A 17,332-nucleotide genomic window follows, 5' to 3' on the forward strand; every position below is an offset into this window, starting at 1 on the left:
TTGGCCCCAAGTTGATGGGGAAGTAGTCAGCTGAGAAGTAGTAAGATGGCAACCGCGATGGGGTTGCGTACAGGGCGTGGAGCTCCCCTCTCCCTGTATGGGCATTCGTGAGCGGCATCGCTGCTGATGGGTGCGGGTTACATGCTGCCCACACACCGCCCCCTCGCACGCAACAAATAAACACACCAGTCTACACACACACACAACACAGCTGTCAACTCGGACGGTTTACCCCGTGTTATTGTACAGGGAAATTGAGTTTTCAGGTCCTTGCGGCGTGCAGCCGTTTTAATGCGGGGAATTTGTTTTTGTCTGTGTGTGTTTCTCCCTTGTGACGGGACTTTGTAGGATGGACGTTTATGTTTATAAGGGCACGGGGTGACCAACAAGGTCTGAATTGGTCGGTAATAAGGTAGGCACACACACCACAACATTACAAACCACACACAGACCCAGTTTTTTACACAACAGCCGTCATTCGCCACGAAGTGACGGTGCCGTCATCACGGCGCTAGTGCCAGGCTAGGTGCACTCTGAGGCCACTCGAAGTGTCAAAGGCTCGCTGGCAGGAGGTCACGGGACAGACCCAGGTGCCATGGGTTTACTGACAGAGATGACTGACAGATGCAACAACTTGTGCCACCTACGATGCCAACTTGCTGTGTGTTAGCCGCCCGGCACTCCGCTCGTTGTGGTGAGCGTGGTTACCCCGCTATCAGTTGTTGTTGGAAGGCGACTGCCTGCCTACAACTTTGCCCAGTAGCCTCCTTCACGAACCTCCTCCAAACACACAACTCACACACCACTACAAACACCCAGTTACCGAAACTCGCACCACATCACGCATCTCATACACCAAACCCAATCTCGAATCGAGCCACACCCACACACCAACATTCTTCAACACAATCATTCAAGCTCATATCATGCATTTAATCCAACACACATACCATAATACACGTATTCAAGAGGTACACCATACATCCTGATACTATCAGTTACCACACGAACCCAATCATCCAAGCTGCCACCACAACCACAGATACTGTCACACCTTTTAACCAAACACCAGTCCACACACATGCACACGGATATCATCCATGTTACAACCACATTAAACTCCTCACACACACGTCACGTTCACCCACGTTCCACCCAAACAGTCCCCACCTAACATAACACACAGCACACACACCATCCCCTTCTGCCTGCCACCGACACAACTGACTCACACCATCACCACCACCCACGCCTCACACCCCCACACGCAGTCCCTGCCCACAACAAACCTCAACAAACACCTCCCACACCCTGCCAATTGGACACAATTCGTGACCAGCAACTGTGAATTCCCCACTCTCCCCCTCACCCCCGTTCTCTCCACACTCCTCCAGCCCATTGTCCTCTTTCGTGGGACTCTTCCACGTTCTCTCTGCCCTCACTTGCCTGCCCCGTCTCCCACCATCTCCCCTCTAATCCTCTCCCTCCCGTCCTTCCCGCATTCATCCCTTCTCAGCCCCCATCTCCTCTCACCCACATTCCCTCTGCCCCAACCCCCCTGCCCCCTCTGCCCCCACTAACCCCCCCTCTGCCCCCCCTGCCCCCGCCCTCTGCCCCCCTCCCCCCGCCCTCTGCCCCCCTACCCCCGCCCTCTGCCCCCCCTGCCCCCACTCCCCCCGCCCTCTGCCCCCCCCCCTCTGCCCCCTCTGCCCCCCCCCTCTGCCCCCAATCCCCCCCCCTCCCTCTGCCCCCACTCCCCCCCCTCTGCCCCCACTAACCCCCCCCCCCTCTGCCCTCACTCCCCCCCAACATTCCCTTCGACCCCACCCTCCTCCCCCACTTCTTTCCCCCCCCACCCTCCTCCCCCACTTCTCCCCCCCCCCCCACCCTCGTCGCGCCCTCCCCCAAAATTCCCCTCGTGCCCCCCCCCTTCCGCCACCAATCGCCCACCCCCTCCACCCCTCCCCTCTTGTCCCCCCCCCTCCCCGCCTAAGATGGCGGCGCCCGAGTGCCGCGCGGGCTCGGAGCTCGTGGTGCGGGTCGAGGAGGCGTCTGGCGGCGTCCTGCTCGTTTCGCTGAGCGTCGGCGAGCGCGACTTCTCGGGCGTGCTCATGGACGTGTCGGGGCGGTGAGGAGCCCCGCACTCGCTCGCCGTCGCGCCCGCTTGGCTCGCCCGTCCGCGCGCGGAGACCGAGGCCCGCGGTGGAGAGGCCCAAACCTCGGTCTCGTCTGGATTCCCTACCGGTTTCCGAGCGCGTCCATTGGGGGTCGCGGCCGGTCCGGCCCCCCCTGTCCCCCACTCCCCTGCCCGCCACCACCTCCCTAGCGCCCCGGGTGTCGCCAATGACGAGAGGTTTTCGCATTACTTTGGATGCGCATTTAAAAAAAATGCAATTAACAGATAAGTCAGTTTTGTGGCTTTGTAGTGGAGAAGCTGCTGATTAGGCGGTTTAAAGGGATGCGTGAGTTGGTGGTGGGGTGGTAGAGACGCCTCGTGATGGTGAGAAGAGGTAAACAGTCTGGCTGTCTCGCAAGATTTACAAACATGTAGTAGGTTTCAACCAGTTCAATATTTGAGCATTTGCATCGGACGCTGGCGTTAGTGATGGTGATTATCGTTGTGATGCTAATGATTACCGCAGTGGAGATTTGTGTGATTGTGTTGCCTATGGTTGTGGCGATTGGCACGGTGGTAATGATTGCAGTGGGTGGTAACGGCGATAGTTCTAATGGTATTCATTACGGCTGTGATGATGGTGGGGTAGGTGATGGCTATTATTATGGCAATTGTGAAGTTACTGATGGTTATGGCGGTGGTGGTGATCATAGCGGTGATCGTGGAGGTGATAATGCTGGTAGTAATTATGGTAGTGATGATGGTAGTGCTAATGGTGGTGGTGACAATTATTAATTGGGTATGCTCTCGCCTACTTCAGCATTTTTTCTTGCTGTGGTTGTTCCACCTGATGAAGATTGCTTGTGTTGCGATCGAAACGTCTTGATTTGTTTTATTTTATTTCTACCTACGTGACTTCACCGAAAGAACCAAATAGTGGGTATGCTGTATTAATAATTCTGGTGAAAATTCTGCTGTTGATTGTCAAAGGGTAGGTGGTGGTGATGATGATGCTGATTGGGGTGATCGCTCACGATAACCGCTGGTTTTCGATTCCATCTCCCGGCGCGGCAGCTAAATACGACGCCGCACGTTGATGAACGCCCCCCCCCCCAGCCACGTGTTCACCTCGCAGCAGACATCGGTGTACCATAGTCGATCGTGCAGGTCTGCTCACCGTGAAGAGTAGACCACATACCTACGATAGCTCCCTCTATTGGAGGAGCTTCTGCGAGCAGTGGCGTGAGCACGCAAGCGAGCGAGCATTTGTAGGGTTCCACCTTTACCTTTCAACTGAGACACGTGGGTAAACGTACCACGCACGCGGTAACTCTGGATGCGGTGCCGTTTGTATGTCCTCTTGATTCCCTTCACTATTAAACTCCCAGGAGAATAGCTTCTGAAAACGGTTACCGGTTTACCGTATACCAGCCCAAACGATATGGTCGTACATTTGACAAGGCATTATTCACAGTGTGGTGATGTCACGAGACATGTCAAAGAGAGGAGGTCCGATCCCACGGCCACCATCGGCACCTTTTGCTGTCCAGAAATCGGCCTCGGCGCCTCAGACTGCACTGTTTTTCTGTCCGTCGAGTTTCTCATTTGCAGAAATCGTTGAGAATCTGTTCACATAATTTCACACCCAGCAAAAGCCATGCTGAACTCGGTTGTACTGTATTGAAACGTGACTGCCTTTTACAGTCGTGGCAGGTTGAACAGATTGGCCTTTGATGCGAGAGACTTTTGTTGTCTGTGGGGCGTGGGCAGATCCTGAGCCTGGAAGGGCGTGGTGCCCTGGCACAGGAGGCTGCTCAGCTGGTCGTAGGCAGGGACCCCAACGCAACTGTTTGCGCCTCCCATTAATTATTCATCTGGTCGTTTACCAATTTGTAAATTATTCATTGCTGTTCGACCCGCCTTCTACCGGTCAACGAAATTCACTTAACAGCCTAGGCCCATCGCACACGTGTACACAGGCAGTGAACTCGCCCCGCCTATCTCCCGCTCTGTCTCATTCCCCTTCCCCGTGCTCTGCTCTAGCAACCAAGGCCATCTGTCGGAGCCTGCAGTCAAAGCTACGCTCTTAAGAGGTTGCCTCTCAGATGTCGCTAGCTCTGGTGTGTTTTCGGTTTGTGTCGTGCGTTGTTAGAAATCGTGCTTCTTTTCAGCTCCTGGCACGTGGAGTGAAACTTTACTTATTTTACTTACCTAGGAAAGCCAGATTGATTCGTAGGACTTTTTCAGGCGCGTTCTGCTACATTGGGTTGAGATGTTAAGATGTTTTCGGCTAATTCATGAGTGTTTGTACATGTGGGAGGAAACCGGAGCACCCGGAGAATACCTACACGTACGAGGAAGCAACACTCTTTTCCATTACAGATGGAAACGGATGGCGATTAGTGCACTTGGTGTACTGCCTTCTGGCGAGCCATGGTATGGCGCCTCGACAACATGTGGTACAACCCAAAAACACATCGGATTGTTTTATAGCCCAACCAATATAGTTCTCTACCTGGCTCTGCACTGCCCACTCACCCCGAGCTCAAATCCCTTCACAAGACATCTCTGCCTGGAACTGTCCTTTTTTAAAGAGTCTTCATTGAGGAATGCACCTTTACCCATACTCCTGTAGCCTTTCTCTCTCTGCCCTGTAACTTCGTACACCCTAGCTTGTCTCCCTGCTGTAATCATAAGCATTTTGACTTATAAAAAACAATCTTTGTCATTTCGCCTATATGATGCACATCATATCAAAGATATATGCCAAAAAATACGCTCCCGAAAATGCACATTTGTTGTTTGAGGGGACATGACTTGAGCAATAGCATGGGCAAAACCATTTTATTGAGTGATTTGTTGCTTCTGATTGCTGACACACTCCTATTGATGGATGGCTAAATACAAAATTTTCAATTGATTGTCACGACATTATTGAGACTATTGAAAGATGATTGCATACTGTTATTGATTTCTTAAAAGAAGATTGTCAGTAGTAAGATGATCCCCTTGTACCTGGCCGAGGTTGTGAGATGGCCAAAGGCTGTGTCAGGGGGGGGGGGGGCGATCCCACAAAACGTCCTCTTGATGCCCACGTGCTCGTATTTTTGCAGAGTCTTGAGATGCTTTCAAAATCCACATCGCATTGTATGTTGTAAACCATGTATAGTTTGTAATCTCTGCGGTTGTAGGATCATCATGCTGCTGACACTGGCGCGAGTGGCACTGCTACTTGGGGCACTTGTCCGCGTCGCGTGCCGTCACAGCACCTCTGGACGAGGTCACTCTTCTGCCAGTGCCGAAGGCCGTGTTCCCCTAAAAGGGCGAACATCTACAAAATGTGAAATAAAGCACTTTGTGATTAAATTTAAAAACACCCCGATTCTCATTACTTTCACATCATTTACAACGCTGACACAGCCCCAATGCTCTAACCTCTGTGTGCGTTGGTGGAACAGCCGCACACGATTTAGTGGCACCTGCCGCAGGGCACGCGTGGGAACTTTCCAATGCAATTCAGCCCTGCAGAAATTTTCGTCCATGTTGAAATTTGTAGTGTTTCTAAGACTTGCATCCTGTTTTTATTTTTTGTTTATTTTCACCAAATAATTTGTTTCTTTTGAAGTGTCTATCCACACCTTACCATCCTGTTGTCTCCTTTCCTTCTCTGCCTTGAAGCCTCCCACCCCTCACTCTCCCCATTGAAGAACCATCACGAAGAAAATCCCTCTTCAAATTATCCTGATGTTCCCATTTTGCACATCCTCTTGAGGTGCGGTTGCATTTAGGGGCATCGTGAATCCAGGTTGTATTTTAAGCCGTTTCTCTTTAGACAGCGATGTTTTAAGAAGAAGGGTGGTGATATGTGGAGGCCCCTGATGGATCGGTAAGCGTTGGTGCCCCCCGTCTTGGTCATTATGCGGCCTGCATAGTAAGGGAGTAACGGTGGATTGATTCATCAACTTAAGTCCGTTCTTACCTTCTCGATACATGTATAATATTGGGCGCGGAAGAGTTGATTATTTACCATCGATATCAATTATGTGAAAACCTTACGGCGGAGAATGATGCAAACCAAACGTTGCAAATTCGACGGAACCAAAGATAAATGCGACAAAGCAAGTAAACTTGGGACAAAAAAAACGAGTCTATTCCTGAATCCAATCTCTTTTTTCACTTAATTATGACACTTCATCGAATTGCAGAGGAGATGGTGAATTATTACTACAGCCTCAGGTGTGGGAATGTAATGCACTTTCCTGCTGTTGCTGCTGCTGGTTTGCAGGACGGGGCTGCGTGGGATGCCCGTGTCGGTGTTCCCCAAGAGGGAGCCGCACAATGCCTACCCCGGCGAGCAGGAGAACCTTCACGCGCAGCTTGACCTGAAGCCGCCGCCGCTGCAGCTGTTGCACCCCGAGAACAACGGCAAGGTGGCGCCGGCGCCGCCCGTGGTGAAGACCGAGTGCGAGAACGGCGGCGCCTTTTTCCCGCTCTACTCCAAGGGCGCCCCGTACCCCCCGCCGTTGCTCATCCGCCACACCTACAACCAGTGCGTGCCGCAGCCTCCGCCGCGGACCATAAAGCGCGCCAAACGTGGCGCTGGCGGCAGCAGAGACGGCAGCGGCGCGGAACCCGAGAGCACCGAGGGGCTGCGCCCCCGCCGCGTGCTGTGCGAGCGGTGCCAGCGCGTAGTGAGCCGCGACGGGGCCGGCGCCGGCGCCACCGTGCCGTCATTACGCTTCCCGGGGGATGGCGGCGGCAGGAAGAGGAGGGCGGATGGCTCGCCCTGCGACAGGAGGGACGGGAGCCCGGAGGCCGGAGGCGGCCGCCCGTCGGCGTCGTCGCAGGGCTGCGTCCTCGGCGTGCCCCCCCGGCAGACTGTGTTCGGCAGGAGCCGGGCCCTCAGGGTCCCCGCGCGCGTCGGCCACGCTGCCAGGGCCCTCGGCTCGCGGCGCTGCCTCCCGGCCGACAAGCTAGAGCAGGCGAGGGCACGGGACGCGCTGCGCCAGTCCAAGGGCAAGGGCAAGAGGAGAACGCGGCGGCACTGCGCGGAGTCCCGCGCCGGGACCAGGACCCTGAGGCCGGACGGCGCCCGGGAGAACGGCTGCCGTGCCGACACCGACAGCGATGGCGCCAGCGTCGTCTCGTCCCAGGGCTCTGCCGCCAGGGCCGGCGTGAGGACCGCGCCGCACAGGGCGGTGAGGGACCACCACGTGAAGAGCTGTTGTAAGCAGGAGGAGGAGGCCGCCGCAACCGCTCAGCTGGGCGACAGCGCAAGCGGCGCGAGCTCTTCGGGTTCCCCAACGTCGCGATCCAGCACGAGTACCGCTCACGGTGCCTGCGTCGGACCGGAAGTTGTCATGGCGGCGTCGCCGGCGGCGTCGCCGGGGGCATCGCCGGCGCCATCGCCGGCGATGCCGCCAGGGACGGCAGCGCCGGCCGCGGTGCCGGCGACGTGCGGTGTCGACGCCAACGGGCCCGACGGGGGCTCGTGGCCGGTGCGGCACGGTGGGCGGCGGCGGCGCGCGAGGGCAGCGCGCGTGCACAAGAAGAGCGTGACGCGCTGCGTGACGCCGCAGGGCAAGGTGGTGTGCGTGGGCGACATCGTGTGGGCCAAGCTGCACGGCTGTCCGTGGTGGCCGGCGCAGGTCCGCAGTGTCAGCGTCAGCGTCCAGGTGCGATGCCGATTACAATACATTACAATACATTGTGAATGTCTGTAGCGTCCGAATGCAACTGTGTATCTAGATGCTGTCCATAAACATGGGGCATTTTTTTTAAATAATTGTCTGCGAAAAAAAGGAAAGCAGTTTGTGTGGTGGAGAGTAGACTGATATGAGAGAGGAAGAGGTGGGCTGGATCAATTTCGTGAAAAAACTGGAAGATGGTGAGTGCAATCCTCATGTTGATCTCGGAGCCAGTTTAGGGATTGATGTACCATGGGGGTCGCTCCACTTGAGAATCCGGTTTAATCACAGACGACTGCCTGGATTCTAAACCAATGTCAGCGGTGCCAGCTGACCGCTGCGACCTCAGAATCGTTTCAAGCCTAACGCGTGCATGCCTGCCCGTGCCCACGCTCGCGCACAGGAGGAGAGCGGCCTGGTGCTGAGCCAGGAGGCGAAGATGGCGTGGTTCGGCTCCACGACCACGTCCTTCCTGCCGCTCTCCCAGGCGGTGCCCTTCATGGAGAACTTCGAGGCGCGCTACAGCCGCCGCAAGAAGAGCAACGGCTACCGGCGCGCCGTCTCGGAGGCGGCCGAGGCGTCCCGGCGCCTCACGCCGGAGGTGCGCAAGCTGCTCACGCAGTTTGAGACGTAGGGGAGGTGTGGTGGCGGTGGCACTGGCCGCTGCGGCTGCGCGGGCAGGTGGGTGGCGCCGTCGGTCGCGCGTGGCCCTCGGGAAATTGGCAGCTCACGGCTCTCGTTGCTCCGTGGCCGACGCTTGCCTGTGCTCGCATGCGTGCCTGCTGTACATGCTGCGCTTGCCCGTCCGTGCCGTGGCTTGCCCGTGTGCGCCGTCGGTGCTTGCCTGTGCGTGCCCGCGTTTGCCCTCGCTTGCACATCCCGTGCACGTGCGCCTCTGCTGCTGGGTGCACACAATTTGAGACTGCATTGTGTGCGCGTGTTGGTGGCAGTGGTTCGAGCACTGCGCTACGAATCCGGCTACCTGGGTTTAATTCCAAGATGGAGGCTAGCTTCAGTGGCCCCTTGACAAGGTCAACTGATCCTTAAATGAGTATCCGGCGTGGTGTCTGTACATTGCACTAAGGAGAAAAAAGGCGTCGGGGCATGGTTCTGGCCACACTGACCCCTCATAGGCTGTGCCGGCATTGATTGGCGCTCGCGAACAGCAACACTCAGTGTGCCTAAATGGGATATCTGTGCGAGCCGTTTTGCTAATGCGTGGGTCTGCGTGCATGCCAGTGCACTTTACATAACGCCACTATCGCAAGAGGCACACTCTGAGCCCGCTTCCTCCCCATGCGTGCGCCGTCTTTTGAAGCAAGCTCAGGCCAATCGCTGGACTCCCTGACTACAGGAGAAATAGCCGCATCCGCCACTGGGCCACTTGCGTCCGGGTTTTGGCCACAACGCGGCTGGTCAGGCGCTCGTAACGCTAAACTGTTGCCTTGCAGACGGCAGCGGGAGTGTCGCGCTGCGGCCTGCTTGCCGGCTCGCTGCGCGGCTCGCGCGGAGCCAGGCCGTTCCCCGCGTCGCGTCCTCCCAGATGAACGCCACACTCCGCCACGCTCCGCCACAGCTGCTGTCAATGCACAGGCTCTGCCCCTCAGGGACGCTGCCCCTCTGCGAGAGGTGGGTACCGCTTTCCAGCTGCGCCACTGGCGTCGGCACCGCCGCCACCTTACGCTCCTATGAATGTCGCCCCCTGCTTCCTTCTCGGTGATCCCGCTGCGTGCGTTGCATCAGCGTCATGGAACCCCTGTAGCTTTGCGTCCTTCAACACGCGGTGGATATGCAGAGATTCTTTTAATAAGGTTACCGGGGCGGGGAAGGAGGTGGGTGCGTTGCCTGTGACTGTGTGCGAATCGCTTAGGACCAAGGCTTCTCAACTATAGGGGTCCGTAGACCCGTTGGGGTGGAGGGGAAGGGGACAGATAAGACAGGCCGAGAGCTTTATTGGGATGCACATGAAAATCCAAAGGGGGTTCACATTCGGGGTTTCATGAAAGAAACGGAGATGCAGTCTCACTGGATCCACATGTCAGTTGCCACTCCCCTTCACTTTATCGTTCAGACAATAGCCAGTGATACAGCCTTAGACACGTTACATAATTCTGCAAATATGACTCCACACAGCCAACACTGAGTGTGTATCCCCCTCTCAGGGGTCCTTGGTGCTAAAGCAGTTGAGAAGCCCTGGCTTAGACAAGGATTTGGTCGTGCGTGTGGATCGGAATTGGGGTCGACACTTAATCATCGCCGCCCCGTTCGATGTGGATTGTATCGGCGACCCTGAGGGTCACTGTGTCTCCACTACCGCCAACCACGTCTTGCCCGACTCAAGCCGCTGACCCCAACCCACCACCTATTTGTTTCTGCACCTATGGAAGAAACCAAAATTTGTTACTATTCATGAAGTAATTTAAACAGAATCATTTGGTTTGAGCTATCATGAAATCAAATCACGTCGTAGTAGACGCGTGATATTTTGGGCAGTGGCCTGAACGTGATGCTGCTGCTGGGCGTCCTGACATTTCAGAGTGACGGGGCAGCTTAGGTGTGCTGCAGGCTGTGGTGCCGCATGCCCTGGCGTCGTTTACACGTTTTGTTGTTTTGTTTCGTTAACTCTGTCTCAGGGGGGAGGGGGGGGCACTTGACGCGAGCGTCGCCATGGCAGCGCACCATCACGAGCGGCCACCTTGTCCCCCCGCCACTCCCCCTGGCCAACTGAATCCGCCTAGCCAGCATCTTTCGTCGGCAAGGTCCTGCTGACGATGCGTTTAACGAATTGGTGCTATGACATTCCTGGGGGTGTTCAGATGCTGCCTCTTTTCCATTTAAATTCTCTCGGTCGAAGTTACGCGGCGACACCTCATCCGCGTACCTGACGGCCACGTGGCGTCGTCGTCGTCGTCGCAGCCTGGCATTGTCATCGTGATGTCGGCGCGTGGCGTCGTCGTCGCCTGGCGTCATCACGGCGTGGCGTCATCGTCGCGGCGTGACGTCGTTGCATCGTCGCCTGGCGTCATCGCCTGGCGTCGCGTGGCATTGTCGTGACGTGACGTCATCGTCGTGGTGGCATCGCGTGGCATCGTCGTGACGTGACGTCATCGTCGTGGTGGCGTCGCGTGGCGTCGTCGTGACGTCATCGTCGTGGTGGCGTCGCGTGGCGTCGTCGTGACGTGACGTCATCGTCGTGGTGCCGTCGCGTGGCGTCGTCGTGACGTGACGTCATCGTCGTGATGGCGTCGCGTGGCGTCGTCGTGACGTGACGTCGTCGTGACGTGACGTCGTGGTGGCGTCGTTGTGGCGTCGTCGCGTGGCAGAGTCCGTAGACTCTGCTTCAAGCCACCCCCACGCAACATCCTCACTCATCCGGCCGCCATTTGGCGGCTGCGTGCGTCACCGATTGATTCGCACGCGAGTGCACACGCTGCCGCTGGAGGAAGCCTGGTCGTACCAGGGGCATTGGAAGCACCGGTGCTTTACACAGTTTTCGCGGAGCGCTCCCGTACTATGCTGATGCTCTGAATTTCAGAGCAACTGTACCGTACCGCAACTTTACGCTGCTCTGCCCCAAGTTTGTTTCGCCCGCGCGGCAGCGAGCTGTTTTGCTGTGCGTTCGCCCGCACGCCGATTGACGACGCTTAATCAGGCGTGCTCGCATCTTGTTTTAATAAGCGGGAGTCTACGTCGCTCATGGAAAGCCCAATCCAAAGCTGTGCTCGGCATGCAGAAAACGTCATCGTAGGGATTGTAATTGGTTGATGGAATGTTCGTACACATTTTAAGGCCTTATCGGAGTCGTGTTGCTTCCGCCCTGTGACGGCGTAAAAACCGTTGCCGTGCTCACGTCGCCATCTGTCTCTGCTGACCTCGGCGTCCGCACCGCGTCGCCTCGCTCGGCCTCGCTCGGCCTCGCTCCTCCTGGGACGTCGCCGGTCTCCGCACGGCGTGCTGGACGCGAGCCGTGTCGAGGTTGAGAGATGAGAGTGGCAATCCGGTGACATCTCCTACTTCCTAGCGGTATGGTCACGTCTTGATGTGCCCCAGCACTTCCCCTCGCGCACACATGCTTCGCCACATTATGTTTACACGGATTTTCCATTTTTTCCGCCCTGATTACGTTCGTGCTGTGCCGTCTTACAGTCGGCAGTGTGCCGCCATGTGTTAGAGAGTGGCCCCAAACTTTATGAAACAACTTCATTCGCCTCTTTATCCACACCAAGAGCACACCCTGTCATCTTATATGGAATGGAACAAGTCTTCTTAGCACGTCATGTAAACTAATATTTATAATTCTCACAACTGGAATATGATAAATTGATTGACAAAAATATGTAGTTTGATGGTTTTCGGGTTATTTTTTGTACTGGCACAGGTGGCCAGTCTGAGACCATCAACTTGCGACGCTTAATAACCCGGTTTAGTGACGGGCGGGCGGCTCAAACCGAAATTCAAACCCGGGGTCTCGGCGGTGCTGGCTTGGCGCTCTGACTCCGCGCCACCCGGTGACCTCCATCTGCCAGATTGTGTGACGCATCAGTTGCTGCTGCCTTTATGGGTTTACGAAGATGTCGCGGCTGTACCGACAGGCAGCAGCGGTGCGTGGGGGTTGGTTTTGTTTGTGGAAAGTTGCACCTGCATTGGCTTTAATGGCGTGGCGTCGCTCATGGTACATCGCGCCCGCTGTGATGATGTGGGATGGCTGGTGTCCAGGTGCCTGTGCAGGCTGCGTAGCGAGTGTGAGGCCACGGGTTTACGAGCTGTGCTGTGTGAGCTGTGAGCGAAGAGACTTGGAGGGGGATGACGTTGGCATACTACAACCGCTGCTGTTTGTAACTAAACGTTTGCGTTCGTACGCACGAGGCGAACCTCCTTCAAACATGAATGCAAACGCTCCCTGTGGCTGTTTTAAGAGTCAATCCATGATTCAAATGTCACAACAAATAAGCCCGTTTTTGTTAGGAGGGCGGGAGACGATTACCGTTGTTGAGACATTGTGTGCACGTGACCACCGATGCGATGAGGGTGACACGGCCCAATACTCGCGTGTATCACTCCAGGACCTCTCGTGGTTCCATGACCATTGGGCGCAGTGGCCCCTTGAACAACCAAGTTCTATTGCAGGATGAACTGCACGATACTGGTTCTTGTTAACCTCCTGCTGTGCAGCCTGAGTGTGAGCTGGTGCTGCTGCTGGTGCTCTTTGTGGTGCTGGTGCTGCTGATAGTGCTGGTGGTGGTGCTGCAGCTGCTTGTGGTGGTGTGTATTATCATGCTGCTGTCGGCTGATGTGGTGGTTGATGCTTGTGTTGTGGTGGTGGAGGTAGTGGTTGTTTTTTGTGGTGGTGGCTCTTGATCCGTGGTGGCTACGTGGGGTTGTGACAAGTGTTTGCCCTGTCTGGCTATGCATCCTATGTACGTCTGCGAGTAAGACTTTTGCCCCCTTTAGCTGATCCCCTCTGCTCCCCTCTTGGATTAAACCATGGCTTCACCTACCGGCTTTGAGTAACGAGCTACGGTGTCACCTATGAGGGACACGTAAAAAAGAATGCCTGCTTGGGTCTCTTAATAACCTTCACTGAACCAATACAAAAATGTACCATTCACTGGTAGCAATGTTATGAATGTCTATAAAATTTGTTTTCTGGCAAAAGTCTTCCTCCTGCAAGACAATTTCAGACCACATACGAGCCTGAGAACATGAGAGACCAGTGGACAGTATATTCACCAGACAGCCATATCTGGCACGGCAGGATGTTCATCTGTTTGGCCCTTTAAAGTTTGCCTGTGGGCCAACATTTTGTAAATAACACAGCTGTTCACAAATTGTTTTGACACTGATGAATCCCTCAACTACGGTGGAATGCTGGCCCTGGTTCTACTTTGGTGCAAGCACATTGCAGTGGACCGAGAGTAAAAAACTAAACTTTCAAAATGAGACAAACTAAGGACACATTTTCCATAATTTAAATAGATTTCATCATCATCAGCCATGATCCGTGCACTGCTGGATGCAGTGCCTCCCCAAGCCATCGCAATCTCTCAATTCGATGTTGTTACAATGACCCCCCTTGTAGCCTAAACAGACTGTTGGGGCACGTGCTGTTCGCGAGCACCTATGAAGGCCGGCATGGCACACAAGGGGGCGGGTGGCCAGCACCACGTCCGGGTGCCTTTGTCTCCCCAGTGGCGATGTTTTACACACCGCACCAGGTACTCTTTTGAGGCTGAGTCGACCTAGGGGAGGCCCAGGACCAGTTCAGATATTCGTCACTGGTGTTGGCCGTGAGCGGGAATCGAACTCGCGTGGCTGGATTTGTAACGCGGTGCGCTAACCACTGCACAAACCGCCGAGCACCTTCACACGACCTGATATCATCGGTCCATCTTTTGTCGTGGACGTACTCTCTAGAGTGTTCCCTCCTTGCGCTGCCACTCGATTGTCATGCCCTGTTATGAAATAGAAGGCATTACTTTTCTGGGCGTCCCTCGTATCCCGAATGTGTTTCCACGAACCCGCTGTGATAGGTGTCCCAAATCCGAAAGAGCAATTGGCGTGTAGGTTTTTATATCGTACATTTAGTGGCTGCTGGCTCCACACATGCACGTCACCCCCACGTACGTGTTCCATGCGTCCAATATGTCTTTGTTCTAATTTTATCCAATGCCGCATGGGATGAATTTTTTTGCTGCTCGTCAACGGAGGTGTGCTTCTCTGCACCTCCGGTACATGGCGGCCCGTCTCGACTGAGCTGGGATTGTGAGCTTCGCACTAATGCTGTAGACTCTGTAAAAAAAATATTTTTTTAAGTTGAAATGTTATGTAGTATTGTGTAGTAAGTCAGAGCTGATGATGGCAAACATTTTACTGACACCTCTCCACGCACCGCTCCCTCTACGCCCCAGTACAATCTGGTTTATCACCCAAGGCCATTTCACTGCTATCCTACGTGTGGTCAGTAAATTAATTATCTCCATCGACCGTGGATCGCTATCACTCTGTTTCTCCTAGACCTCCGCTTTCAACGCCATTGACGTCTGCGCAGGAACTTGTCTATAAGTGCGTAGGTTCCTCCAGCTCGCTTCTCTCCTGGTCTGCTGCTACCTCTAAAAACACTTCTGCTGAATTTCCATACAAGGACAGTCTAACTCTCAGAAACCCCTGTGCTGTCGTGTTCCAATGGTTCCACCCTCGCCCCTGCCACTTAGTTAATTCATCTCCCGTACAAAAATATATATAATTTGGTATTTCACTTAGATTCGCTGCACTCGAGAACCTGGTATAACTATGGTGTCGGCTCAGTGGTCCCCACATCACTGGGCTTGTACTTGTGGTTCTTGGTAGCATTACGATTATATCATTGCCATAACGCCTGGCGCTGTGTTCACCATCGTGATGTGCTCCCGCATTTTCTCACTTTGGAAGCAGTGGTCATGTCTCTCTGTGGCTAGATTTCGTTTCTCAGCCTAACTTGTGATTGAGTTAGGAACTCGCGTTGCTTGCGTAAGTAGGGTAAAGCTACCAATGTGTCACATTTTGGCCACGACAGCCTTTGTGAAAATCGATGTTGTCTGGTTTTAAATATTTTGGCCTCGTGCACAATTCATGATAGGGGATGAAGAAAGTAACGTGGCCTTGTGCGTACCCTGAACATTTGGTGGGGCCTTGGTGGGCATAGCACGTCGTAGGCATGGCCGGCATCATAAAGAGGCAACACACTGAGCTGGTGGATTAAGTGGGTGGGGCTGACAGAGGGGAGGGGCTGCCAGCTCAATGTTTGTCCCGGTTGAGCCTTCCAGATAATTGGTAGATTTAACGTGGGGACTGAATCGTCCATCTATGCAATAATCTGCATCCTGGATGAGACGCTTTGGTCATGAGGTGAACTCCACCATCATGGCAGCAGTGAACTTGCAAGAATGTGATGTCTGTGCTGGTGATGCCAGAACATCCCTGAAGTTCACTTTGCAGCAGACGGCTTGAACCTTGCCACTTGAAGGCTGTAAAAAAACTAAATATGGCTGTCGTACGACTTGAATTGCGTTCAGACAGGTTGAGCTCTGTGCGAGTCGCACCACCTGCGTCCCCCTCCCTCAAGCCCGGGGCCCATTTCACCTTCCCCAGTGACGTTTACAATAAACAAAGAGCAACTTGCCCGAGGCTCTTTCCCAGATTCTATTTTTAACTTAACGCCACCGCCACCACTTCTATGCACCCCTTGTAATCCTGAACCTTGGTTACTGGCATCGGTGCGGTTGCAGCGTCTGAGAAGCGACACGTTTCATTCTTGAAATATTGCGAGGCGCTTTGATCGCGGTAAAACCTACTCCTGACGGATCGCAGGAGTATCCTCCCGAGACGTCGAGCGTCCGGTCCGAGTGCTTCTCACCCCAGGACCAATCGTGACCGGGCTGAAAGACAAAGCGGCCGCGTCGTGTACCTAGCGCCAGTAGTAGAAGTTAGAACAGATTATATTTTTGAATTTCTCTTTTGCTGAGCGCACTCATTATGTAAACGGTGTGCCCTGGGTGACCATTGGCCATCACCCAAACACAGCTGTGGGCTCGGTAGGGCGCTGCACTGCCTCCACCGATAAAGGCCCGGCACTTGCGTGTGAGAATTGGTTTTGATGTACAGAAACAATGCAAGGTAACGGGGATAACAGTAGAATTGGAAACCGCTGGCCATGTAACGATTCACCCCCCCCCCCCCGACTCTCCAACAATTCTATGAATTGGCACGATTCGGAGTGTCGATTTAATCCAATAATCATTCTTTTTTTTATCGACTTTGTCTCAACAGTAAAGTTTTCTTTGTTACATTAGCCTAAATGGAACTTGAGCATATCGTTTGTGTAAATTGTACTCAATAGATTCTTACACAGAAGACTCGATGCGTGTCTGAGGGAAATGATCTATTTTATTCTGAATCGTCACGTGCCCCCCCCCGGTAGCCAAGTTGTTTGGCGGTCGTGGGACTTGCCTTGTTGAGACGCTCACCGCTCGTGAAATCGCACAAAGCGTCACGACGCAGACTCCCACGTAGGTGCATTTCTTTGTCTCTGTCGCTTACGTTGTAAAACGTCTCTTCGGCTCCAGTTAATATCACACTCAGCTGTTGTCTTACTTGAAGTTACCTTGTGCATATATATTTTTTTAAACCGAAGACTGCTCGGAAACGGTGTAAATTATTTTCTAACTAGTAACGGAAATGCATTGCCTTTAGGGAACAATGCTAAACGTGGCTTAAGTATAATGCATTTCTTCCTTTTGTTTTGAATGTCCCAACTTGTATATGACCCCACAACTGCAATGGAATCTGCCCCCACCCTTTTTTATATTGCCGTTTGATTTGAGTGGTTTTGAGAGTGGCGAGGCCATAGTAAATACTGTATAATATCGTCTTCATACTAGATGTCGTCCCGTAGTTGTGGTCCACTATGCTTAGCGTGTAGGGGACAGTATTGCTTTCATCACATGCATTACCATTTACTGTGAACAATAAAGTATTGATGCATCGCGGAGTG

The 17,332-nt window shown here is 54.1% G+C and overlaps 1 protein-coding gene across 5 annotated transcripts; it reads left to right on the forward strand.

The window, feature by feature from the left end:
* The first annotated feature begins 16 nt into the window (after window positions 1-16).
* Window positions 17-17,329, forward strand: LOC116950450 (PWWP domain-containing protein 2A-like). Of its 5 annotated transcripts, XM_076072958.1 has the most exons (6): window positions 17-130; window positions 349-412; window positions 1,995-2,128; window positions 6,402-7,791; window positions 8,207-8,404; window positions 9,255-17,329. In XM_076072958.1, the coding sequence occupies exons 3-6, from the start codon at window positions 1,995-1,997 to the stop codon at window positions 9,348-9,350; spliced, it is 1,818 nt and encodes a 605-aa protein (XP_075929073.1). In that variant the 5' UTR covers window positions 17-130; window positions 349-412; the 3' UTR covers window positions 9,351-17,329. The 5 variants fall into 5 exon arrangements, with proteins under 5 accessions (XP_075929073.1, XP_075929074.1, XP_032824091.1 ...); XM_076072959.1 differs by lacking the exon at window positions 17-130 and having other exon boundaries at window positions 232-412; XM_032968200.2 differs by lacking the exons at window positions 17-130; window positions 349-412 and having other exon boundaries at window positions 1,954-2,128.
* The last annotated feature ends 3 nt before the right edge of the window (window positions 17,330-17,332 follow it).

Source organism: Petromyzon marinus, chromosome 39 (assembly GCF_048934315.1).
Source record: "Petromyzon marinus isolate PM22_M1 ecotype Great Lakes invasive population chromosome 39, UKy_Petmar_22M1.pri1.0, whole genome shotgun sequence".
In the NCBI taxonomy this organism is placed as follows: Eukaryota; Metazoa; Chordata; class Hyperoartia; order Petromyzontiformes; family Petromyzontidae; genus Petromyzon; species Petromyzon marinus.